General features: G+C 36.3%; 1 protein-coding gene across 3 annotated transcripts in view; it reads left to right on the top strand.

The window, feature by feature from the left end:
- Positions 1-27,674, top strand: part of LOC121649243 (netrin receptor UNC5C-like) — a 195,550-nt gene that overhangs the window by 153,654 nt on the left and 14,222 nt on the right. For 2 of the 3 annotated variants that reach the window (XM_041999907.1, XM_041999909.1), the window contains exons 5-12: positions 599-779; positions 2,290-2,457; positions 2,655-2,819; positions 6,984-7,040; positions 19,183-19,374; positions 23,748-23,965; positions 25,137-25,272; positions 26,618-26,705. In XM_041999907.1, the coding sequence (XP_041855841.1) occupies positions 599-779; positions 2,290-2,457; positions 2,655-2,819; positions 6,984-7,040; positions 19,183-19,374; positions 23,748-23,965; positions 25,137-25,272; positions 26,618-26,705 (1,205 nt within the window). The remainder of the gene's footprint in view (positions 1-598; positions 780-2,289; positions 2,458-2,654; positions 2,820-6,983; positions 7,041-19,182; positions 19,375-23,747; positions 23,966-25,136; positions 25,273-26,617; positions 26,706-27,674) is intronic. The other variant, XM_041999908.1, reaches the window with a different exon arrangement.

The raw sequence follows: 27,674 nt of genomic DNA, 5'->3' as shown, positions 1-27,674 counted from the left end.
TTCTACCTCATGTCCTACTCAACAAAATGTATTTATTATTAATGTTATTTTCACCTAATATTTATTATCATCATCAAGAATTATATACTGTATGAATAGCTTCAGTATACACAGTAAGTTATGTATAAAATATAAGTATTTGTAGTCACTTGATACTTTTATTTTTTTTTAAATTGATATACTGAAAGTTCTCAAAACTTTTTTAGAGCAGAACCACTAAAAAAAAATCACACAATTGACAAGCCTAATTCTCATCTGGAAAGGTTAAAAACATAAATGTACCACTAGAAAAACTTAGTTTTTTTGGTATTTCACTACCATAAATATAAAATTTACACATTCAAAACCATTTTTTCTTATTTTGTCAGCCGTGTTTCTCTGGGAGGATCAGTTGTGGGAACAATATTATAACTTGATCTCATAATTCCCCCCCAGCTGCCAGTATTTAATGCGGTCACAAAAGGCAATGTAATTAATAATTCTTTATCTGTTTTTAGCTCGTGTTATGAACCTGCCTGCCATAAAATCAGTCAGTGCATAAGCTCAATGGTTTCTGCTTCTTAAAGAAACATTTTTGTTTCCTCTCTCTGTGTCCCAGGTGGAGTGGTTGAAGAATGAGGAAATAATTGACCCAGCAGAGGACAGAAACTTCTACATCACCATTGACCACAACTTGATCATCAAACAGGCGCGTCTGTCTGACACAGCCAATTATACATGTGTGGCTAAAAACATAGTAGCCAAAAGACGAAGCACTACAGCGACCGTTATTGTCTACGGTAAGTGTGTGTGCCTGTGTCTGCGGGGCTCTCGTCACTACATGCTGTCATTGTTCTAATTCGTTTTGTGAATGTTTCTATCGCAATGCTGAGAATTTGTTCAAAAGATGACATCATTTTAAGTCTACCTGCGGCTCACATCAGGCAAACATCCTCCATGAACTTAGTTCTGCTTCTATACCAACACCTTTTTTTTCCCCTACAAATGGTCTTGTATTCTCACATCACTCCTGACCTCACCCAGTTAAACCAACCACCCACCCACAATCACACCCTCAGTTTTAAATTAGTACGCTCAGGCTTTCCAGTTGTTTGCACGCTCACCCAAGAGTCCCAGCTCTCAATGAACTGTGCAGCTTATTGCAAAGTAACAGCTGTGAAAAACAACAACAACCAAAACAACTTTGAATATCTCAGTTCAGTTGTTGGTTTACTTTCAGGCAAAGCTCTGCGGTTAATGTTTACAGTGAAGAAAAAAGCTTTTCTTTCTTTCTTTCTTTCCTTCTTTCTTTCTTTTTAATCAATTATACCAAATGTTGCTCTGACGCAAGACTTTAGGAAACATTTTGGGGAGGAAAAATATACTCATATGTCACACTCACAAACAGATATAAACACACAGTGTTTCTTTCAAATGTAACACTGACTCTTTTCACTAGGAGGAGTGTTTCAATCAAAATAGCAGAGGATGTGTTCAATATAGGCAGCAGGAGATGCAGTGGTGTGACACTGATGTATCCTTACAGAAATAGATTGTTCAATCTGTGGTTCAATCTTCTCGGCTCCACAAGGGCCTTGCTGACACTGTTGACAAGGTGAGATTGTAGTGGAAAAAACACAGGAACACGAGGGGAAAATATGAAACAGCTATGGACAGAAGGGAAACAGGTGAGGAGAGACAGAGTGGAAGAAATTGTTAGAAAATCCTAATGAAGTAGCTGAAAAAGTCTTTGCCTTAATTAACTGATTACTTTCTTCCTGATGATTCATTTCTAATTAGGTTTTGAGAAAGGAATGGGAACTTTCCACAGAGCTGACAGAGCAGCCAAGATGCTGTTTCAACCCACTACACCTCTCTAGATGCTCAATTCTTTCCCTGGGTGTCCTCTTGGTTCATTTTTATTTTCTCTCCTGGCTTCTCTCTCTTCCTTTCTCTGTCAGATGTCCATAGTTTTGCTTGCAAGTCCTGTAACTTTTTACATTTTTTTAGATGCAGGAAATCTTTGTAAACATGAAAACATAATGTCTTATGTGTGTAGAAAAGTACATATTTGATCATAAATCTTATACAAGTTAAAACGTTCTTCATCCAAATATGAAAATGCATCCCTAAAGTGTGTCACTGACTGACAAAGATATATTTCTACATTAGATTCTCACCTTTTCAACAGGTCCAGTCTTTTACATGATAATAGCACCAAAGTACACATGGAGGGTACATGGTTGAAACTGTGATATAACTCCAAGAGGGGTCGGTTTCTCATTTAAATGATGGTCTTTATTGTGGCAGTAAACGGTGGCTGGTCCACATGGACAGAGTGGTCCCCGTGCAACAGTCGCTGTGGACGAGGCTTCCAGAAGCGTACCAGGAGCTGCACTAACCCCGCCCCTCTTAATGGAGGACTACCCTGTGATGGACAGGCCATACAAAAACTGCCCTGTACCACATTGTGCACTGGTAATTCTATTCTATTCTATTCTATTCTATTCTATTCTAATCTATTCTATGTGTCCACACCGCAGTTTGTTCTGCTCTTTGACATTTTCTTCTTCCAGCTTTTTTCCTTCTGTATGTTTACTTCTAGGAATCTAATTAAAGCCTTTTGTTTTTTTCCTTGTGTTTTGTCACTCATCGGCTACTCTTTTCTTCCATAGTGGATGGAGTGTGGACAGAGTGGAGCAAGTGGTCAGCCTGTGGGACAGAATGCACCCAGTGGAGAAGGAGGGAGTGCAACAACCCAGCCCCTAAAAATGGTGGAAAGGACTGCGAGGGGCTGGTGCTCCAGTCTCAAAACTGTACTGATGGACTCTGCATGCAAAGTAAGTTAAGAACAAAGGTCTCCAGACTCTTTCAAATGTAACTGAGTTTGGCATTTTACCATAACCAAAAACATTGAATATATCTTTTCATGCAAATGTTTTGCTGTGTGTGCTTCAGGAAACGAGTGATTTCAGAGGGGAATGAGCCTAAATCATAGTGAGACATGACATTAAAACATTAATTCAAACCAATAACTGACAAACATATCAGACTTTTTTCATAAAACTGATTATTAAAAAGTTTTCATAGCATAGGAGGATGTTGATATTAGAAAAATTTGAACTCTCGTTGCACCAGTTTGGGTCAAACATCCTTACACATGTTCATGCTCTTCATTTTTGACTCTTTTTTTGTATGATATTCTTCTCATTCCGTACTACTTCCTTTCCTTTCAACTCAATTTTACTTAACACCAACTGTTCATATTTTTCTGTCCTAATATTATCAACATTTCTTTCGCTCTCCCTCTCAGCCTTCCTGGTTTTCTGCCCTCTGTGAGCTTTCTTTCTCCTTGTTCGCGTCTTTGTTTCCATTTTTTTCTCTTGTGTATGCTTTCTTCTTCTGTGCACGTTGCAAATCATTTGCAGGAAGATTTCTAAATATCATTACTTACCTTATTCTTCCCACTTTCTTCCTGCTTAGTCAAGTTGAAACACCTGTTTTATATGGAAAGGAAATTTCCAAAACTGCATGGAAAATGTGGGCTGATTCATAATGGGCCAAATATAGCAGCAGCAGTTTTTTTATCCAAGGCAAAAGCAATTATATTTGTTGACTTGTTCCAACAGTGCTTGTTCCTTCATGTGCTCAGAATAATTGGCAGACAAAGCATGTGACATGGAGACAAAAGGGTTGCGGGGGCTTTGACAAAGTGAAGAGTAAAAATAGGATAAAAACAAAGCTTTCTTTTTTCAAACATATATAACATGCTTGTTTTTTCTAATATATTCAGTTTTTATTAGCTTTCAGATAACATGGTAACCAGAAAGAAACTTTCCCTCAAATTTAAAATGTGTATTTATCTTAAGAGGTTCTATAACAAATATGTACTGTTAGGAGATTGAACTGACCTGGTAATTTAATATTACTGCAGTAGATAAATAAGAAACTAAACTAAATTCTAGAATTTCAGTCCTATGCTCATACATGCACAGTCTTATAAAAAAAAAATGTTGTTACCTAAAGAAAAAGGATTTTCTTCAGCCAGTTGCAGTAATTAAATAACACTTAAACTTAAGCATTGGCAAATTTATTTATTTGCAATTAAACTGTAGGTCTTATACTATATACTAATATTAGAACCTGTAGCAACTCTTTCCCATTTTAGTGCTACTGGTTGCTAATTGTTTGCTTGAAGGTTATATTAACTCAAGTAATGATCTATAGAGTCTTCCTTTGTGTTTCAGAAAGTAAACATGGCTCCTACAGAGCACTTTTGCTAATTTTAGATGAAAAATATTGTTTTCTTTGTAACTCTGAAAGATGTTCTTCTTTGAAGAGACTGCTTAAGTGTGCAGTCATGGCAGACTCCAGGCCTTTTCACATATGACATACAAGCCAGGACTGGTGCACTTTTGTTACACAGGACTTCTTTGCTTCTTGACCAGGACTCCCTGGAAGAGTCAGTCTTACATCTCAAAGAGACTGACTAAATAAAGGGGTCAAGGTTGAGAGATGAAATGGTCTATGTTGGTAAAGAAGAGCCAACATCAAAGAAGACACAGCTGATCTCATGACACTGGGTTTTTGTGTGTAAGCACACACTGATGCAGTGCTGAGTCTGCTCTGCCAAAGGGAAAAATGGTGGGTTAACAAACACATCTTTTTTGTGCCAATAATATAATAGAACAGAAGAAAAGGAATTTGTTTAGATGATTTAGATTTTGATAAAAACAAAATTGGTTTTTACTTACGATACATTTTAAAACTCATCATATATATATATATATATATATTTTTTTTTTTTTTTTTACTCTTTTAAAGAATCCATTCTTATATTTAAGGTGGAAGTCGTTGTTTATTTTAAATATACCTAAATACTCTTTAAACAGCTCTTGAGCCATGCCAGCGCATCCTGTGTTATATACTGCATCTTTTATCTATTGAAAGAATCTCCTGTGCCCTGTAGGGGTATGTTGTCACAAAACCTGAGATATAATATAGGACGGTATAGATTTAGGCTCATTTCCTGTGATTGATTTCCTGTCTTTAAAATGACTGCACAGACTTGGTTTTATGTCAGCACTAATGTTTCAAGTGTTTCCTGTAGCAATAACAGGAATCCATGAACCATGTGTGTCTAGCTGTATACTGCTATAACTATGGTTGTTAGAGGAGGTTCCTGCAAGCACAGCATTTTGTAAATAGTATATTTACAGCATATTTGAACGGCATGAAGTACGTTGTGTACCACTTAGCCATGTGGTTTATGAATGATTGCTCTTTTAAAATATGGGCTTTCCATAGACAGAAAACAGTCTGTCAGTATGACATAGCAGTGTTAGTTGCTAGTGTTAAAAATAACCACTTAATTTGCAACTTTAAGGGTTTTAGGGTTTAGAATGAACTGATAAGGCTTTGTGAATTTAGAGAGGGAAGGGGTAATGTTTTAGATAGTGCTCTGTAATTGACTTTCTGCTCAGAAGCACTCTACTCAGAGGGGGGTGGGGGTATCGCTCCTTCAACCCCCCCCCCCCCCCCCCCCCCCCTCCCATCCTATTCATCTTTACCACTGTCTCTTGCTACCTTTTTCAAAAGTTGTCATGTTGAGTTATATAAATCCATTTTACCTCACTTTTATGGCTCCTTTTTCTTTGTGTTTATGTGAATATTTGATAATGACACCAGTGTGAGCTGAATGTGTGTGTGTAACATGCAGGATTGTTTTTCCTCTTATATTTTGGCTTGTAGACATTTATCTGACACATTGATCAGAATTCTTGGAAGATATTTGCTCTGAGCTCCACTGGATCATCCTTGAGGATGTGACATTTTACACATAACCTACTCCATGTCTACATGAATATGCAGGCTACATAACAGTTCCACTGGTGCACATATAATCTACTGCACAGTCTCTAAAGCCACAGCAACCACTAGAGACGGTGGCTGTTATGTAACTTTACAGATTTGATAGAACATTGAATCGTGTTTGTCTGTCATTATGCAAAATGATCATCAGGTATGCACAACATCAAACAGACTTTCTTGACATTGAAAGCTCTCTTCACCTTTCTGTTCACTCTGTTATCATTTTTTGGCATTATTTCCCCCATAGCATGTCAGCAGGTTTCTGCTATTTTTCTTAATGTTTTGGCCTCATGTGGGCTCTCTTTTCTTTCTATTGCATTAGTGTTGGCTCATACTAAATCATTCATGCATCATTTTACTGACACTATGTTTTAATTATTGTCGTTTGTGTAATGATAATTAAAACATGATAAATACTTGTCATAGCATTTGCTTCCACTGTCATCACAGATTCAGAAATTAGTCATTGTAACACTTGTTTCTTTAGTCATTTTTGCAGTTTATTGTTGAGTCTTGAGGTAAAAAAAATACTGCACAGCTAACCCGCACAGCTTAAAAGAAATACCAAATTCTACCAGTCATCTGCACCAGTGTTAATGTGTGTTTTTATGATGCATGCTCACAACCCCACTTAACCCTGCTAGAGTTTCTTTCCCTTTAGCGTTGAATCTGTGAGTCCTCTATAGAAAGCTGTACTGGAAAGGAGCTTTTAAGTGCACCATGTTGCTATGTTGCCTTTATCAATTATACACCATCACTTCTATTATACATCAGTACATCAGAAGTTCATCTGTGTCATAGACCTTCAGTTTGCCATAACTAAGTGGACCACTCTACATAACACAACAGATAGGGCTTCTAAATTTATCTTTCTTTTGTTCTTTTTTTAGATTTTGTTTTTATTGCTAAACAAACTTTTTGTTTTTTGTTGTTTTTTTTTCCTCAAACCTCATTTTATATTCACTTGGATGCAACTAAACCAGTATGGTATAGCAGAGAAATGATGAAACACGGGCATGCTCTGCATCCTGTCATGCTTGTCCCATCTTATTTGACTTATATGTTACATTTTTGTTGTTGTCTTTTTCTTCCCTCCATTCATTCCTCCATTCATTTCTTTTCCTGTCCCAAAGGTTCATTGTTTCAGAAGTCCACTGAGTCCAAAGAAAAGACTGATTTGGGAATTCCATGTAAGTTCATGTCTTTATGTTTTATAACATTTTTTTTTTTCATACAATTTCTTTTTCTGTCATCAAATATTTTTTTTTGTTTGTTTTTTTTTTGTCATCTTATGATCCATTCCTTTGATGCACAAACATATGTGACCATTATGCAATTCTGAGAAGCACAGCGAACTATGAGAACAGTAGTTTAAATAGAACAGTGACTTGATGCACTTACTGATCAATTATTTAAGAGCACCTGTAAAAACTAATGTAATGCAAGACATTAGCTCTACCATAAATTCTTTAATGGGATGTAGCTTATTGGATTGCATTGCATCTGAGTTTTACTGATGTCTAGTTTAACTCATTACCATGTAGTATAGATATTTGATATAGAATTACTGTATTTGTAACAAGAATGCCATAGGCTTAAATGTGCAGAAGCAGAGCTGTTATATTGCATCAGCAGTAGGTGAATGCACTAACTGCATATTTTCTCTTGTATAACAGTAATAAATGTGTATCTAATCATATTAAATTGTGTTAAGGATGAAGCTCAGTGAGTATTCCATTATCAGGTATAGATGACTACATAAGTACCAGACTCATCCCACACATAATTTGCAAAAGAAGAAGAAAAAGGAAAAAAAAAAAAAAAGCTGTTAGATTTTTTGCTCATGTGTTTTCCAATTAAATTTTTAATTTGCGAGACATCATTTGTCTTTTCTGTTAATATTTTAGGATTATGTTAATATCTGGAACTAAAAACTCCAATAAATTAGTTGGGCCTTACATCTGGATGTGTCTACTAAGCTCACTTTAGCTTATATTTAACCAGAACAGTAGCATTATGCCAGCAAGAGTTTGAGCAAATAACACAGAAGACAGTTGACAAGCAATAAATATGATTATACAGCATGATTAACAGCAAGTTAGCTAGCACTCTGCTATTTTGCCCAAATGTACTATAATGAGATGATCAGTCATGTTGTTAGTATTGAAACCTGAATCTTGTGCTTCACTTATAATTCCGTGCTGAATGATTTTCTATGTTTTGTCTTGTCTTCAGCCTGCTGTAGGTGAATGGGCTGTGAGAGGATTGCTGATTAAGTGCAGGATACTTTTGCAGGTTGTTGTGTTGCTGTTACCGCCCTGTGTGTTGTTAGTGTCTGTATTAGTTATAGTGTAGTGGGAGCAGCAGGTTGTTCATTTACTGGAAGTTCAGTGGTTTTATCCCAAGTTTCTCCCATCCATATTTGGAAGTGCTCTTGGGCAAGTCATTAAGCCTCACTGTGATGTACTTGGAGGGATCAGAATAAAGAAGTACTGAACAAATGCAGTCTATTTACGCTTTGCAGATGTATTGTTATTTAGCTTTTTTTATTCGAATTGTCACACCAACAAATTCAGCTGCTGCCAAGCTCATTAATTTAGATCAGTGAAGAGATATGTTCAAATAAACTACATTATATATGTCCTTAATTAGGAAATAATAGACACCCTGCAGCCAGTTAGAATCCAGTAATCACCCAAACCTCGGTGAGAGGTTTACATTTTAATTAAGCCATATATAACTAGTTTTGTTTGAAAATTCCTCTATCGTCTCCTGGGAATTTAAAGAGAAAGAGCAGTTTTTGTCCCTCGAACCACATGTCAATGCCACACAGCTCTAACCTCATTATAAATGAGTGAAATTTGATGTGGCGCTATAAAAAAAATAAGCAACCATTTCTATAGAGCTAAATCAGAGCCATAATGTTTATTCATCTGAAAGGAATATTTCAAAGTTAAAAAATGAAAGCTAAAAATGAAAGTCATGTTTGTACTGTGAACTTTGAAAAATAAATAACTGGATTCAGACTAAATTAAAATGTATCAAATGTTCATAATAATTTGAATTTCAGTGGGATTTTTTTTTATTTTATTTTTTAAATAAACTTTAATTATACATTTTCAGTATTATATATTTTTTCAATTTTGAGACATTTTTTCTTTTAGTTTTAGATTTTATGGTTTTAGATTCAGACCTTTCCAATGAAGGTCAAAACTTTTTTTTCTTTTATTTATTCATTTTTTTTTTATTATTTTATATCACCTTCAGACTTTTATTTTACACTTTCACATTCCTGTTTGCCACTTTCAAACTTTTGGCCCTGATCTGGCGTGGTGGGCGTGGCTACAGAAGATAGGGGCATGGAATGATGAGTGACAACAACACAAGAGGCTGAAGAAATTCCCTCTATCATGTTGTCTTTAGGAAACGTGGAAATTGACAGAATCTACTAAACACCTCCAACATACTATTCATATCATATAATTGGCAGAAAATATGACAAGAAATTGTAAAAATGTATAAATTATTTGTTGCAAGATCATGGAGGACCTGTGCTGTTTTCAGCTGCTCCAACAGTAATGGTGATAACTGTTAATGAGTGTGTTGGCACGTCCTCAAACATCCTTACTTATATTAATAATAAGTTTCACTATTGTGATAATAAAATGATAATTTCCTTCTTCTTCTTCTTCCCTCTCCATTTCCTTCATGGCTAATAAGAAACATCTAATTAACACCAAATTGGGATAATATATTTTATCATTTAACAGCTTGTCTAAAATCAACTAATCTGCTAAGTGATGCCGCTGTCAGCAGATGAGAGCAACAGCTTGCGACTGACAAATGTTATACTGGCTGTGTCATAAAACAATGCAATAATCAAACAACTCTCCACATCTATGCATTTTTTGGTCTTCTCCCTTTGTTTATGTTTCTACATCACTAATGTTAGAGTAATTATGTTTGCTTCAGCAGCATTACCTGAGAAGGAAGTCTTGTTTAAGTGAATTCAACACAGAGTACTTTAAGAGCGTGGGAAATGTCCCTTCTGACCTGTGGATGGGGAAACTGCTAATAATTCCAGACTAAAACCTTGTGATGACTAAAGCAGCTCTTGTACCTGAGATTTGTTAGTGGCAAATGTCATATTCTCTGTCAGTTATATGATAATTTCCTGAAGGCAACATGATAGAGGGAATTTCTTCAGCCTTCTGTGTTGTTGTCACTCATCATTCCACGCCCCAATCTTCTGTAGCCACGTCCTCCACGACAAATCAGGGCCACAAGTTTGAAACTGAAAAACAGGAATCTAAAAGTGTAAAATAAAAGTCTGAATGTGAAATAAAAATCTAACCTTTACTGAAAAGATCTGAATCTGAAAACATAAAATCTGAAACTGAAAGAAAAAAATATCTCAAACTTGAAAAAATACATGTAATACTGAAATTGTATAATAAAGTTTATAATTTTTTTTTATTTTGAATCCAGTTATTTGTTTTTCAAAGTTCACAGTAAAAACATGACTTTCATTTTCAGTTTACATTTTTTCCACTATCAGCTATTTCAAATAATGAACAAACATCATGGTCCTGATTTAGCTCCATATATTGATAATGGATCATCTTTTAACTCATTAAGGCCCAACCCATGAAAAAATGGTAAGAAAAGTCCAATTTTTTAAATATGTGGTCTTTATTTGGCCCTTTAACAAAATGTAACAAAAAATTAACTTTTTTTTTTTTTGGGGGGGGGGGGGGGGGGGGGGGGGGTATCTATTATTTATTACCATGTGATATATTAAAAATATTATAACATGGTTTTCTTCTTTTGGGTATCTATTAGGGGACAGAAGACGAATACCGGATTGTGTTCAACAGGATTTTGAACAAAGTTCATACCCTAAATTGAAGCAAAATGTCTTGAAACTTTGTTGTCACGTCAGGCTCTTATGGGTTAAAGCAGTTGCCCTGCATTTTATTCAAACACTGGAAAAAAAAATAATATTAATAACAGCATAGAGTAAGAAAGGACTAATCTTACAGATTATAGCACGAAAACGTATGGCCTTTATGTTAATTTGTACATCTTTTGTAGCAGGCCCACATTAACATAACCCGTCTTTAACCAGTGAAAATGTAGGATATGAGCCAAGAGTTCGTTCTTGAAACTAACTGGATAATTGTGACAGATTCACTCTGTGAACTTGATTCTGTCTTTCTTCCTGTCTCATAGCTGCAAATTGATTCAGCAACTATTCACTCGATAATCAATATGAGAGTTTGTTTCAACTGTGGTTATTCTGGAAATTAGCCAGCCAATTTTGATTCAGTGCCAAATGAAGGCAATTTGCCTCACGCTGGTTTTAAACACTCTTAAAGCTCAATATGGTACAACTATTGACACTGAACTGGCTGAAAGCCTAAATCCGTTATACTTGTTTGACCTGCTTTCTTAGAGGGATAATTCACAAAGTCCCAAGATAACCTGCTTTGGATCAGTTTAGTTTCAAAGTTATGAAAGTTTGTTGAAGCCTCACTTCTTCCTACCCGGCTTCTTCTCCCTCGGCCTCCCCGTCTTTCTGTCTTGCCCACTTTCTGTTTCTGTCTGTTTCTCTTAGTGTTACTGACACAATGAGAAAAATTTACTACGAACTGTAAGGAAGACAGATATTGAAAGGTGCAAGAAGGAAAAGATGTCTGCCATGTATTATTACTGTCCTTTTCACTTCTTTCATTGCAGGATCCTCCGTTTTATCTTCAAAGCAGCGAGTGTCTGTTCTGTGTACTAATGACTCGTTTAGAGTCTGCTGATGTGGTTTCCTCATGCTAAAATGTTTTGGAATATAAACTATCCAGACAGATAGCGCTGTGGACTATAGGAAAGTAATCATAGCTCATTTAACAAACTAGTTCTGTTTCCAACATTTAAAATATGTATTTCTAAGAACTTGATAGCTGCTGTATTTATCTATATATATCTATAGATAGATAGATAGATAGATAGATAGATAGATAGATAGATAGATAGATAGATAGATAGATAGATAGATAGATAGATAGATAGATAGATAGATAGATAGATAGATAGATAGATAGAATATGAATATTCTACTTCATACCTACAATTTCCCATATATTTTTTTATTTTTGTTTTTGGATATGTTGTGTTTGAATTACACTACCAGTCAAGAATTTGGACACACTTTCCTATTAAATTTAATAGTATTATGAGGGTGGGGTGGGGGTGTTGACAAGATGGATGGATGGAACAAAACAGATTAATAATAATTAATAATTATAAGCTTAAAAATTGGGCTTGATAAATCTCAGCAACCTTAAAATCAGCTCGGCTCAATCATGCATTTACAAACTCTGTAGCTGAAACAAGTAACCTAACTCACTTTAAAGTCACTTTATGAGTCACTTTAAATATTCTTAAAGTTCAAATTGCAGATAACGTGTTGACGTCAGTAAAACGTAGGAAGAATTTTGGATCCGTTTTAAGCAGTAATATGGCCCAGAAATTACTACAATGACAGTAGATGCAGCTTAGTGAGCGGTGTTCATTTCTGTGATGGACATAACGCTCTCGGCCCTACCAGTAAAAGGTAAGAGGAAACACTGAGGTGTAATACACACCTGAGATACAACCCACAACATGGGATAAAAATGTTGTAAAACTGCACATACCCTGTGCAATGTTGCACTGTTCCCAGCTCACCTAACCTGACCGGTTTAAAATGCTACCTCAGGCTCTTTTCGATGCACACAAATTATTGTTGAATCTCCTCCACAGCTCAAACATAATTTATTTTAAATGAAATATTTCAGAGGCAAAATGGATAACTGATTAAAAATGTAGGTTTTGCCTAATATTTTGAAAGATTTTGATGTGCTGTGAGCAATTATTTATGCTCACAGTATCAGAGCCAAGCTCACATTTATTAGAGCCAAATGTGTCCCTCAGATAGTCCAGGATAGTACAGTAATTGCAACTGCACATCTACCAATGGTGAGTGCAAGACTTAACAGGGGTGTTTCAATCATAGCAGAGGTAATGGAAGCAGTGTATGGCTGTAGGGAACGGGTATCATGGCCAAATTTTAATGCTTCTCTATTTTTTTTATTTTTATTTTAACTAAATGTTTGCCACAAAGTATTTTCAATATCTTTGCCTGTCTCAAACATACATCATGTGTTCCCATTTTTAAAGTTTTTTTTATAAGAAATAATAAAACAGAGATATGTTCTGTGGTGAGCATAACACTGTTATCATTGGTATTTTTCATAGATCCAACTAAAGAAATGGGAACAAATGATGGGTGTAAACTACAGGGTAATAGTTTCTAAATATATTATTTGAAATCAGTTCTTTGCTAAGATGACATCACACTGGTTCATTTCTATGAGTTAGGTGTCTTTTTTATATCTAGATGATTCATAAGTCAGTGCTAATTGGCTTAACAAACAAAAACAATAAAAACTGCCAAATATAAGGACTGGGAATGATTGAAAAAGCAGCCAGTGTCCAAAGAGAGTGTTAGACATTGTCATATTGCTTTCAGCTGGATCACATAAGTTGCATTGATAGGCTTAAATATTCTTAAAGTTCAAATTGCCTCCAATTACACTGTATTACAGAGCTGCTACACAACAGATAAGATATTTAAGACTATAAACAAAATTTGTTTATCCACAGTCAAAGTGATTTCATATTTCTTTTTTTCTTGGCACCAATTCATTTTTGTCCAATCCCACCATAGAAGACAAAGATAAACTAATTTACAAAATGAGAGCTTTTTTTATTTACTCTCTCCTTTCTATTCAGCCGTGATAGTTACTTTGAGCGACTGTGTCTGCCAGGCATGCAGTACGGGTGGTGTTACCATGTTTGTGCCAAACAAGATCAAAAAGGCAGTTGAATGAGTTCCATGTGGTGATTGTCCACAGCTCTTTTTTGGATGCAAATCACAGAGAAGATAGAGACAAGCTAATCTGAGTTATCCTTGTTTTCCCCTTGTTTAAATCCTCTCCGTGGTAGAGTGGACAGACCCCGAGAATGACAAAAAGCTCAGCCAATCGATAGACAGTGATCCATGCTGAGTGAGGGTGAGCTAGGGCTTCTGTTCCGCTAGCCCATGTGTGTAATCAACTGCATGTCAGAGAGGGGGGATTTCTGGAAATTCCTGAGCCTCCAGGTTTATGCACTTGCACACATATAAAGTTACACTGTGTTCCTAAAGTCCCAGATTTTTATAAGATAGATTAAGCTTTGCCAGTTATTTTAGCCTTTATTTCTACATCAGTCTGTTCTCACACATGGGCAGTAGCTCATTCCCTGCCTTCACTCCCAGCAAACTAAATTTGGCACATGGCAAAATTAGCAAAGTGAAAACTCTTTAGCTTTCATTACAAACAAATGCCCAACACAAACGCTTTGTTAGAAGTAATATTAATGTACAAAACTACAATTAATCATCAGACTTGATAAACACCAAGAGATAAAAACAACCTTCAAGTATCAAAAATTTGCTGAAAACTAAATGTCTTTAGGTTATTTATTTGAAATTTTTTCCCTAGAATGATCCCAGAATATATTTATGGATGGATGAATGCCAAATCCGACAGTAATGGCAAAACCAATTGACCAGTTAAATATGTACCAAAACAAAAATATATGTGATTAGAAACATCCAAGCTGAGTAAAAGGAGGCAGCAAAGAACTGCATCACACTTGAGCTGTTTTAGAAACTCTGATAGATTGTTGCCCTTGGGAGCTCTGTGACGGTGATCTTCAAAGTATTTCTTCAGTCATGTTTCCCTCAGCTCAGTGAGCATTACTTAGGGCATGGTTGAGTAGAAAAAAAGAAGTATTTTTCAAAACACCTTTTTTTTCCTTACTGCAGTTGAAAATATCATAAGGTCACACAAAGGTATGAAGGAGAATGAGTGGGAACCTATGCAAAGACAGATGTGGTGCAAAGATGATTTGAGTGTTCTTGTATTAAACTGTGATGTGGCTCTAGTGCAAAAACATGAGGCACCAACAAACAGGTTGTTAGATGCTTCGATTTTTGGTTTCTGGCCATGTTTTTTTCATAACAGCATTGACAACCCTGTGAAAATGTTGCCTTATAATCTAACGATGATGAATCCTAGAAAATGCCACAAATGTTCTTATATTCTTGTTAAGAATCTTAAATTAGTAAGTCGCATTAAGAATTATTGTTACTTTAACTCTTCCTTTCATTAAGGGATGGTCTTTTAACCTAACTATAACTCCTACTTGCCTTACCCTTACCCTAACATGAGTTTGACACATTCACAAACACACACTCACAAATATACCCTTGCAAGTGTGAATAAATCCAGGAAAAAAAAGACATGCAGTGCTATGTATGATGATGTGAACATGTGTGTGTGTGTGTGTGTGTGTGTGTGTGTGTGTGCATGTCCTGACTTTAATACAGAACAATCCAATCCAGCTTTATTTATTAAGCACGAAAACAAACAACCGCAAAAGACCAAAGTGTTATAAATAAGAGCCAAAAATAACAATCATAAGAACAGACACATAAATTAAAATAAAATAAAATAAAATTAAATAAAATAGAAAAAAACAGCTCTGTATCATAAAACAACATAAAATTAATTAAAACAACTAAAACAATAACTGATAGATTAATAAGATCAACATCTTACACAGTTTTAAAAGCCAAATAGAAAATCTGGATTTTGAGGAGAGATTTAAAATCTGATGACGAAGAAGCTTGTTTAATGTAGATAGGGAGATCCTTCAACTTTAGCTGCTGAAAAAGAGAAAACGTGATCCCCTCTGAGCTTCTGCTTGGTTTTTGGCCCCCTCAGGAGCTGCTGATCAGCTGACCTGAGGGAGCGAGTCAATAAGACTGCAGAAGATTAGCAAGGTAGGGTGGAGCAAGGCCATGGAGGGACTTACAAGCAAATAAAAGAATTTTAAAATGAGCTGTAAAAAGAACTGTCAGAAAGTGCAGAGAAGCTAAAATTGGGGAAATGTGCTAATATATTCCTGATCCAGCTTGGAGACGTGTAGCAGCATTTTCCACTATTGGAGATTGGCAGGGGAGGATGCACTAACCCTTCTGTAAACTGAATTACAGTAATCCAGTCAGGTTGAAACAAACACATGGATTACCATCCCAAAGTTCTTCCTTGAAAGAAAAGGTTTTATTTTAGCCACATTCTGCTATGTAGTGAGCTGTCAGGTAGCACTTGCTGGGCCATCACAGATGGGATGTTTGAATGTTTCCTCTCTTCCCTGGTGATTTATTCTTTATTCAATTCCTCTCTTGTGTGTTCACTGAAGAGCACATATTTTTCATCTAAATCCAATTTAGCTGGTCTTGCTGGTGAGTGCTTTTAACATGAAAGTGCTTGTCAGGTACACGGGAGGAAAGGCTCAGGAGATAGTAAACTGACATATAAAAGTTAACACGTGTGTGTATGTGTGCATGTTTGTTTTTGCATTCATTGTTTCAATGTTTTCACATGAAATGTACTGTAGATGTGCTCCAACCAAACCTGTGACCTCTTTCTTATCCAGTAGTCAAAATGTATACTTTCCTTATTCCATCGCTGCTGATTTGATCCTTTTAACTTTTCAGAGCACGCTAAGATACACACAGGTCGAAACACATTATATATTCATCTGGATTTGGACACAAGTGCATGTGCACACTCAGGCTCTTTTTCAGGCTACATCTTGTCAGAAGCGTGCACCTTTTTATGCAAGGCTGTCATGCAAAGAAAGAACATCAGAATTATAGAACAGTCACTTTTCCAACTAAGCAGCACTTTGCTTTTTATCTAGAGGTACTATAAAAATTTAAAAGGAAAGAAGTGGACAAAGAGCAGAAAAATGTCTGTGGCACTTAGGAAAACTACTGTAGCTCAGATAATCTTCCAAATTTTGTCAGTGTCAATGTTACTGAGCTGTAAAACGTAGAGAACATCATGTGTGAGCTGAAATTATGAAATGTTTGTTATTATTTATGACATTAATTTTCTTCAAACAAGAAATAATTCTCATTTCTAATAATACAACAATGGGTTTTACAGTAAATCTATGACACATATTAAGATCAATATAATAAATAATCTGTGCAATATTGTTTTCCAGTTAGCTTCTTTGTGGCAGCGTTTGTCATATTGTGATGTTTATTTGTCAGATGGAAACTAAAAATGGAAATCTATGGAGTTAAAGCAAAGCCAGGAGAAAAAAAGACAGAAAAAAGTGAAAATTTTAAGGAGTAAAAATAAATCATTTGGTATCCAGCAGTTATATGTAGGTTATTCTAGCAGGTAGAAAGAAGCTCAAATGGGACTTGTTGTTTCATTTGTCTGCAACTCAAACGGAAGGAGACAGAGGGAGTCGCAAAGTCTGCTGTGAGCCATGGAGGGAGAATAGGATCTAAGAGAAATGGGATATAAAATGATAGACACTGAAGAAAGGCTTTTTAGGTCTCCTGGTATAAAATAAGTAATAGTATACACATTCACACAAACATGCACACATATTTTGAGAGCGCAGCATAATGTAGCCTAGTTAATGTTCCTTAAGTGTCCCAAAACAGACTGTAGGATAAAATGTGAGGAATAGTACATTTGAAAGGTTTTTTTTATTTTTTTTTTATGTGGATGCTTAACATTGTTTTCACTCTAAAGGTATAGGCCTTCAAGTTAAAGTAGAAACAAGTTAAAAATCCCTAAATAGATTAAGTTAATGAAGATCATAATTAAGATCAGGGAATTGTAAGCCGTTTTTATCAAACACTGATAACAGGATAACTTTGTGAGGCTTTAAGGGGCATCAAGGAATTGAACAGCAAACTGGAAGAGGGGAAAATGGTGACAAAACCTATTTGAGTTGCGATTTGAAGATTTCTAGGTAGTGCTTCAAGTTAGATTTGATTAGTATGATTTTATTTGCACCTTACAAGCATATAGGAGCTAAATATAAGCCTCATCTCCCCAGAGACAGTAAAAGTGGTTCATAGCTCCCTCAAGTGGTAAATGAGTAACTAACAACACCAGTGACCTCTCTTCAGTGATTGTGTGTTTCATTCTTGGGCATATGTGAGCAGGCATGCTTGTGCGCTTCATCAAAGGATTTTCTCATGCATAATCAAGTTCATGCTTTCTCAACTTGTTCTGATGCGACAACAACAAATCCTTCAGCAAATGACTCAGGCTGTTTGTTGCTAAAAGCCTGTTATCAGCCTCTCAACTTTAAGGGTGGATTAAAAGGCGGATTCCTATACTTTTCTGTCCTCTTAATAACTGCAGACAAATCCCCTCCCACCAGTTACAGCGAACATGATTATATGAGCTTTCCTTCAAGACTCAAAAAACTTTTACTGGCCCTTTCATGTAAAATATTAAGGCTTGTTTGTTTTGCTGCTTTGAAGTTGAAGTGCATTTCTTCCTTTTTTTTGTTTTTGGCCCATTTTTCTCTTCTTCACTCTTTTCTGCCTTCTGCTCATGATTCATTGTGCTCTACTTATTTCTGATCACCATCCTGTGGTTCTTTTCCACTTTCTTCATATCTTTTTTCCTAAATTATCTGTTCCAGTTAAGTTGCTCAGTGTCTACTTTTTTTAGATTCCTCTCCATTGACTGGCTTTTCCTCCTATTACTCTTACATCTTCATCCCCAGTCTTCCTAAATGAACTAATTTAATCCATTTCTCATTCCTCCTCCCACCTCATCCTTAAGTGTGGATCATACTTTTTAATGTCCACATTATCCACATTTTAAAATTTCAGCTCCTTCTTCTGTTTTAAAATATGTATCATAAATGAGGATCCCACCTTTGTTCTCGTGGAAACACCATTAAAGTCCCTGCTAAATTGAAAAAGGATGTTAGGAGCCCTGTAAAATAATTAACAGCCTTATTAAGTTTTAAGAGTTGGTGCCGTTCCTTTTGTTTTATGGAAGGTGTCTCTGTTTCACTGTATCTATTTCTAGACAAATTATCATATACCTAAAGCTAGAGGGCTCTTTGAAAGTTTTATTTGAAATGGAACCTGTAGTGTGTCCTTTGTGTCTGAATGATGATCCGGCATGAACGTGAACATGTTCAACACAAATTAAAGGACAAGAGCCATAAAACGTCTTGCTTTGCTCTCTGCTTGTGCAGTGCTGTTCCATAGAAATTAACATCCTTGTAGCTGTTTATTGCTGCTTTTACTTTTGCTGTACATCTCGCCTTCAAAGGAGCTTTTGGTTCTTGTTTCATGTTCACTGTAAGTTAACCTCTTTAACATCTGCATGCCTTTCTCTCTGTGCCCTCCAGCTGCCCCAAGTACAGATGATGTGGCACTCTACGTGGGCATCGTCATCGCAGTGATTATGTGCCTGGTCATCTCCGTCATTGTGGCGCTCTTTGTGTATCGCAAAACTCACCGCGACTTTGACTCAGACATCATCGACACCTCAGCGCTGAATGGAGGCTTCCAGTCTGTAAATATCAAGACGGCCAGATCAGGTAATGAATGTTTTATAGTTTGACTTTATTGCTGGGTAGAAATGAAGGCTTGACTTCATTTAATCTTTAGTAATCTAGGTTGGCTTTTTTTTTTTTTTTTTTTTTACTACAACATTGCAAATTATACACAATACTAATTGTAGTATGCACTCTTAGGTGTATAAAAAAAGACAGTTTACAAATTAACACAAGTATGTCATGTGTAATGATTTGCTCATCACTTTTTCTCTTAGTGTGAATGCAGTGTGATAGGCTGTAGACGCGTCACTGTTCTGTAGGTGAGAAGGTCAGTGAAACAAACAGTAATCTCAGGGATGATGTTGGACAAGGACTGTTCTTTTTTTCCTTCAGTTTGGTTTCACAAATTTTGCAAATCCATTAAAGAATTTAAACTTGGCATACTGCACAAACATCTTGACGTTATGACCTCCGAAAGTCCTCCACAGGTCATGATGAGGTTGGACCTCCACATACTTGTTATTGATTGGTTGATGGATGATTATGTACAGTATGTAACATCAGCATGTTGTCAAAGAAAAAGGTAGACTTGCATCATTGTTTAATTCATTGGCTAAAAACAGATGAATAGATTTAATGCAATGATGTTTTTTATGGTAATACACACATTTGTGTACTGCATCTTCACTTAGTGTTGCTCTGGTACAGTATGCTCTGTCCCTGCTTCTCTTTGCAATAACCTATGAAAAATTTTATATTTATTTTAACTTTTTCTTTTGTTTTTCTGGTTAATTTTTGACAAGCCACCAAACCATTAAGATGTGCAAGAGCCCTTAAATTTTTTCCTGGAGAATTCTTTTGACTGCTTAACGATTGACATCAAGTGTCTGATTCTTCTTCTTTCACCCCCTTTAAAAAAGAGCTCTTTGGATTCAGTTTCTCCAGATTTAGGCTTTACTGTGCAGACGAGATGTAGATTGGCAGATATAGAGCTTTACAGTTGGATACAGAGTAACAGATGTGACCATGCTTCCATGTAAATAACTGTACCTGTCTCATCCACTTAAAGGCATTATTGCCATTGTCATTTTTTTTTTCTTTCCTAAGCTCCATACCGTCAGTCTCTGAGGGTTTGGATTAAACTATGTCTTCCAGAGACTGCGCTCCTTCATCAAGGAGTTTCCCTCTGTCACTCCCCCTACGTCTCTCACTCCTTTTTCCTTTTTTCTTCCCATCTGCACATTCAGGGCAATCAAATTTCCCGTTTATCAGCATCTTCTTCTCTTCATCCTACTCTCAGAGTCTCTGCCTTCGCTTAGCTATGTTTCCATCTCTACCGTCTCATTGACTCCAGCCACAGCAGAAACTCTCTCAGTGTTTGTCTTCATGTCCTCCACTGTGTGTGCTGTCATCTCTTCCTTTCTGCACACATCCACACAAATCTAATTGCAAATTTAATTATGACTTTGATATTAGATTTTTTTTAATTTGCTAAATGTACTATTTTAATTTTTGGGGTTTTAAGTGAAAAAGGAAACAAAACTATTAAAAATATGGTAAAAATGCTTTCACAAAAGCCATAGTTTATATCCATATGGAAACAGACATGCAGATCAGCACTCCCTTGAACCTGAATTACACACGCCACTGCAATGATATTGATTTTAATTAGCTAAACATGTTATTTCTCCGAGTATCAGTTTGGAAGTCATATGTTAACTGAAAACAAAACACAACCAACTGTCAGCATGTTTAAAAAAATCAGGACAGAACTAGGTTTGGCCTTGTCTTGCTGAAATTAGGAAAGGTTTTCCTGAAAGAAGAACAATCAGCGTCTGTTGATGTGCAGATTACAGAGTGCACTGGCTGATTTCTTGTTGCCTATCCCACTTTTTTTTTTAAATGTTTCAAATAGACAGTTCAAAATGAGCATGTATAGAAAACAAAGAGGCGAGAAATGGGAATATTTGTCACTGTTGAAACAAACACAAACCCTGAATCATTTGTAAATGTTTCAGGGTTTGTGTTTGTGTGGCAAGTTGTAGCTTGATGATTGAAATTCAAAATGAATTACGCAGTCAAAACAAGGAAGTGGGGCCACAGGAGGTGCAATGCAAATTGATAAACAGCAAGCTGTAAATAATAGTATGTATTTAAAGGTGAACATCTTTGCATGTATGGAGATGGGGGGACATTTTTTCTATAAAGCATTAGGATGCTCATCACTCTGCATTGAGGGACCATCTCTGATTATCATTAATGAAGCACTATGTCCTTGCAAATCTCTCTGTCTCCTTCTCCCTGTGGTTTTCTGTTAGTTGTTAATTAAATTTCAGCGGGGATGATTTGGCAGGAATACCCGCTGACTTTAAGGGTAAACAGTGTGGTGATAGAGAAAGGAAAAGAGTGATAGTTGACAGGTGTGTACATGTGTCTGTGTGTTGTGGTGGTGGGAGGGGGTGATAATGAGGGATTTTAAAATTAGAATAAATTGTCTCTCAGAGAGAACAACAGGATTTCAGGCCCAATGCCCAAAAACATTGAGCCTGTTGTGAACAAAGCTGGATTTGTTCTCAGTAGGTAACTAGCCTTACAATCAAAGCAAACCACTTGAAAATGCATTGAGGAATGCTGACTTTAATTATGGATAGACTTCCTCCCTCTTTAGGGTGTTTGCATTATAAGATGTGGCTGTACTGTATCAAATATTGAGTAATACTGTGAACAAATCAGAGGTCTGGCCACAATTTTAACCTTGATTGGTTTTACTTTGTGAGAGAGAAATAAAAGACAGACAGAAACACATCCTTACTCAGTTTCGATTAGTTAACCCCTACACTATAGCTCGTTTCTTTTTATTTTTCTTCCTTTTTTTAGTACCAAGCATCACATCCATACATAGAAACACTGTGAGCTGCATATGAGTCTTTCAGAGTTTAGTAGGTCTTTGTTTTGCATCTATAATTCACAGAAAAGCTTTCAATTTGCATTATTTTATTCAGTGTTGTATAGTTGGGTTTACCACTTTATATTGAGCAAGACTTTTCATTTTCCAAAGTCTGGATTCCCATGTCCCCTTCATGACATCCATGTTCTCAATCCCAATTAAATCTCAAACAACTGTTTCTAATTAAAGAGAGTTATTTAAGTCAGCTTTGGCTTTGTTAGGTTCTCCCCTAAAAGTAAAATGCCTGCAACTGAAATGGGCTGGAACAAGATAGGCTCTAAAGTCTTGACTGAGAATCTGAGCATGATTCAGGGCTACATGGAGGGTACTATATTTGGAAAAGTAAATCCTGTAAGTAAAATGTGGCTGCAGTATCTGTCCAGTTCCCTCAAAGAACCAAGGCTAACATTGTGGCAGATGGCCCTTCAAAGTGTTTTTTTGGCTGCATAAGTACAAAATGTGTATTTTCAAAGTAGATGCATTGCTTATTTTAATATGTTTTTATGTAATAATCATTTCCGTCCTTGTTTCTGATTCAACAAGCTGCATACAGTAGTAGGATTTTTGTCAGTAGGCATGTTTTTGACCACTACTTGCACTAATATGTGTGTGCATGTGACTGGAGAGGTCGCGGTGTATGGCTGAAAATAAGGCTCCCCCAAAAACGCCAGTGTAATTTTAGCCCTGACTGACATGATTAAAGTGTTACAGCCTCTTTTGTGGGATGTCTGAGTCCCTGAGAACAAGACTTAGGCAAAATATAGAATCTGTGGCTGTTCTGTTGTTACCTCCGCCAAGGTGGAGGTCATGTATTCAGCGGTCTGTCTGTCTGTTAGCAACTTAACTCAAAAAGTTATGGACAGATTTTGATTAAAAATGGAATAAGGAACAAGTGACAAGATTTTTGGAATGATTCAGATCACAGCCTGGATCCAGGAATTTTTAAAGGATTCCTCACTATGGGGAGAAAGGGATCATTTTGCTGTTAGAGCTTCTAAATCAAAAATAATACCCACAGTCATTGGCTTAAAAAAAAAAAAAAATGGCTTGCCAGAGGTCTGTGCTCTCTGAGTAGTTCTAGTCGATTTATGTATCATAGGTTTTGTAGGTTTAAATGCCTTTGAGCTGAAGATTAATCATTGCTTATAGAGTACACACTACACACCATATCCCTGACCCCATGTGCAGTATCCATGACTAGTACTTCATCCAGGTTATGCCGTTTTTTACATCATTATCTTATCAAACCAACTTTAGATGAACACCAACTTTGTTTAGCCTCTACAGCTATGCGGCTATTTAATGGTAACTGTTACGCTGAAGATTAGAAAAATAAAAAAATTAATAAATAAATCAATCTGCTACAGACACATTCTTTCATCTCTGCTGGCTTTCATGTTTTATGTTTTCTCATCAGTTGCATAAATGTAAGACATTTCTTCCTGACCAATCCTATTTATCTTTTTAGCCGATCTACTGACAGCTCCCCCTGACTTGACAAATGCTGCTGCAATGTACCGAGGTCCAGTTTATGCCCTTCACGATGTGTCGGATAAAATCCCAATGACCAACTCTCCTCTCTTGGATCCTCTCCCTAACTTGAAGATCAAAGTGTACAACTCATCTGGTCTGGTCACACCACAGGATGACCTCGGAGGAGATATCACATCTAAACTGTCTCCTAAGGTAATGTTACAGCAGCATGAACTGAAAATGCAGATATTTTTCATCTCCATTTATTTATTTTTATTCTTTTTTTCTTCTTTTACTGTAACATATCATGTTTACCGTGGGATATTCCTTCATTCTGCAAAAGCATGAAGAGGAGGACTAAAGCACACAGCTACTCAGTCAAACAAAAAATCAAACACTTTTTAACATGCAACTCAGTGCCCCAGTTTCCTCCCTATGACTGTCAACGACATGGCATGCATACCTCCACAGCCAGTTGTCACAAACGCAGATGAAGCCCCTCAGTTTCATCACAGTTCTTGTCCTGAGGCAGTGTGAAAGCTGAGCTCCCCATCTTTGAGCTCTGCAGATAGGGGGCATCTTTTGATGATTTTATCTGTTATTATGGTTTTTTTTTTTTTTTTTTTAAACTGTTACCCTTTTGAACTTCTACTGTGTCAAATGACTGACCTTGCCTCACACTTTGTTTTAGTTGTCATCAGGTTGCTGTCATTGACACACTGATTTACATGTAATCTCCTGACCATTAAGCCTGCAATTTACATCTCACAGCAGACAGTTTGGTGAAGACATAAAAAACAGGTCAGCTTTTTTTTTTTTTTCTTCTTTTTTTTACAACTACCCTCAGGTAGTTAAAAGTCTAATGCAAATCTACTGTTTTCTCACAGACGGCCGGCTCTGCCCTACAGCATCCTTGTGGCACTTGGTTAGGGGTTAGAACAATGACAGACAAAAAGAGAGTATCTTAATAAATATGGTACAATTACAGGGCAGATGGGAGCATCAAGATGGTAAAATAAAACTTTAGTAACCTACAATCTAAAATTGACCTTACATAGTTAGTTCTGTGGACTTCCATGAACTTCCTGTGTCAGTAGAATATGACTGCAGAACTTGGCATCAGCTCTTTCAGAAGCAGTTTTTCCTTCAACCTACACTATATTGATTTTCTGCATATTTACATCATTCAGCATTCATTAAGTGTGGGTGCAGCTCACTTTTATGCATAAGTGGATAGTGGTGACTTATATTAAAGGTCAAATAAAAAAGTTAACAATAAAGTAATGTGTGAAGTCATTTTAAGTATTTCAGTCACGTCATATCCTGTACCTCCTGTGTGTACGCTTGTCATCACTCTGACTCCTCTCCTTTCCCTTTTTTCTAGGTTACTCAGTCTCTGTTGGAAAATAATGACACTATGAACCTTCGTAATCAAAGCTTGGCTCGGACTCGAGATCCTTCTTGTACAGCACACGGATCTTTCAACAGTCAGGGAGGACATCTTATCGTGCCCAACTCTGGTACAAGCCTAAGCCAGCTTATCATACGTTATACTGATTTTTTGTTGTTACTGTAAGGACTGCTTGGTAAGATCACAACAGTTTTTTTTTTATATATTTTGTTTTTAAAGATCCCATATTATGCAATATTCACTTTCTAAAGGTTTGTCTCACAGTCATATTTGTCCTCACATTCTGTGTATGAGGCCCAAAAATAAGGTAGAACAGGAAAATATACATCAATGCCAAATGAAAAGCAAATACATCCCTGCTTAAATTTCACATTTAGATATGTAAAATTGGACTCAGGTATTACAGATTAAATGCCAATGATTAAAAACTCCTGGGAGTGATGTGTGGAATCTGTCTTATTTCCAACTCTGACAACCTCCCAAGATTTTCTATTGTCTTTACTGTTGAAGTGTGTGGTCTCATTATGCCACAATCTAATCAAACGATTAAGCCTGTTGAAGCATGAGTGTGGTAGGATATTTAAAAACAAATATATCTGGTGATTGAGTTTTAGAGTTTTATGCAAAACAAAATAAAAATTGAAAAGGAAAATCTCAGAGAACACAAACATGTGACAAAGGGGATCTACAGGCTAATTTTGCAATAGTAGGTGTCAGAGTACTGTGACTACATTGAGAAAGAGCTTGCATACGTTTGATTTGTATGGGAGGCATGCCAGAAATACCATTTGCTGACCAAATACAACTGAGGAAAACAACCGTTTGCCAAAGGACATGACTGTTGGAATAATATGCTGCAGTCAAATGAATCAAAGGTACTGATGTTTGGTCACACAAAAAGCACTCTTGTCTGGTTCAGACCTGTTTTATATGCAGCTTATAGTGCAGAAAACACAAGCCTCTTTAGCAGAATAAGCCATTCAGTTGTGAATTCTGTATTATGTCAAAGATGGTTGAAGAAAATATGAGGCCATCTGTCTAAAAGTCAAGCTGAACTGGAAGTGGACCCTTTAGGATGATTCATTGCACAATGGAAAACCCCCCAAGAAACAGTTTAAAAGAAGAAATGGAAAGTTAAAGCATAAATTTGAATCCACCTTTGTTGTTATGGAGGGATTTGAAAAGCCCAGTACACTTAAGACATAAAACTTTCAGAAGGGTTATGTTATGATTTCAAAGCAGTGCAGGCAAAACCTGTTTTTGACTTGATAATAAGTAAAGAAGATACTTGATAATTTAAGAGGTTTTTCATGAGATGCCTTCAAAAATGGTTGTTCAAAAATTAATCATAATGATAAAGTGATAATGGGTTGCAGAGTCAATAATTCAGTTGTGCATTATGAAATGAATAAATTCAGTGAATCTCATTATTTCTGCCTCCATCCTTGTTGCAGGTGTGAGCTTGTTGGTTCCAGCAGGAGCTGTCCCTCAGGGTCGGGTGTATGAGATGTGTGTGACTGTGCACAGGAAGGACAGCTTGAGGTAAGCTTTGTGTCTTTTTCTCAAAATATTTCATCTTTTCCATTACATGTCCTCTGTTGTTGCCATTTTTTCCTCATTTATGCATCTCGCTCTGTTTGTTATGGTTCTCTGTTTTCCTCTCTTAGTATTTCGCTGTCTTTCTCCTTGGCAGTGGTTTCTCACACCTGTTTGTTAGGTTGCGTGGGGAGTATTCCACAGTGTGACATATGAAGTACAGAATAAGATGAGGCATTTATTATTTATAGTGTATCCACATACACTTTTGGTGAGTCATTCAGCAGAGATCAGATGATACCACAAATCATATATTAATACCAGCATTAGAATTAAGTTCAGCAGATTAAAATTTAATATCCTACACAGTCATAACTGCTTCATTAGCATCATAATCTGCACAGTAATCTAAAGAATTAATTCACACTCTAATTAGTTTTCCAAAGTTTAGCTCCTGGACTATTACCCAAACACATATCGCATCCATTATTTTGAAACATGTGAAGCTGATGTTGTCTGTTGTGCATTTACTTCGTGCCAAGCTTTACAGCAAAAGAACAATAACAGCGAGCTTTTGAAAGCAAATGCACAGAGATCGCTATTTGCACAATAACTAACAAATCAGTAGCTACTCTGGGGATTACTGTAATCCTATTACTTGTAGTTTAAGCTTTTATGTCTAACCGTGTACATGTGTGAGGAAGAAATCTGTGTTGGACACAAGAACGAAAAGGAGGAAAATTCTACACCTGAGGTTTTTGTGAATATTTTTATGAAATCAGCAGCATACATAGCTTTTTATCTTGTTAATTTAAGTCATGTTCATTAAACAGAGAAGAGCCAACATCATCTGCATGGCCAGGAGTAAATGATAAACATGTATTTAGTAACACTGTAGTTTGTGTGAACCAAACAACCTGCTTTCATTCTGGTTTCTCCACAGTCAATGGTGATCAATTAGTATTAGGCCCCATG

This window comes from Melanotaenia boesemani, chromosome 11, assembly GCF_017639745.1.
Source record: "Melanotaenia boesemani isolate fMelBoe1 chromosome 11, fMelBoe1.pri, whole genome shotgun sequence".
Taxonomy (NCBI): domain Eukaryota; kingdom Metazoa; phylum Chordata; class Actinopteri; order Atheriniformes; family Melanotaeniidae; genus Melanotaenia; species Melanotaenia boesemani.
The sequence above is the reverse complement of the archived record's forward strand: the minus strand, read 5'-3'. Positions and strand labels throughout refer to the sequence as shown.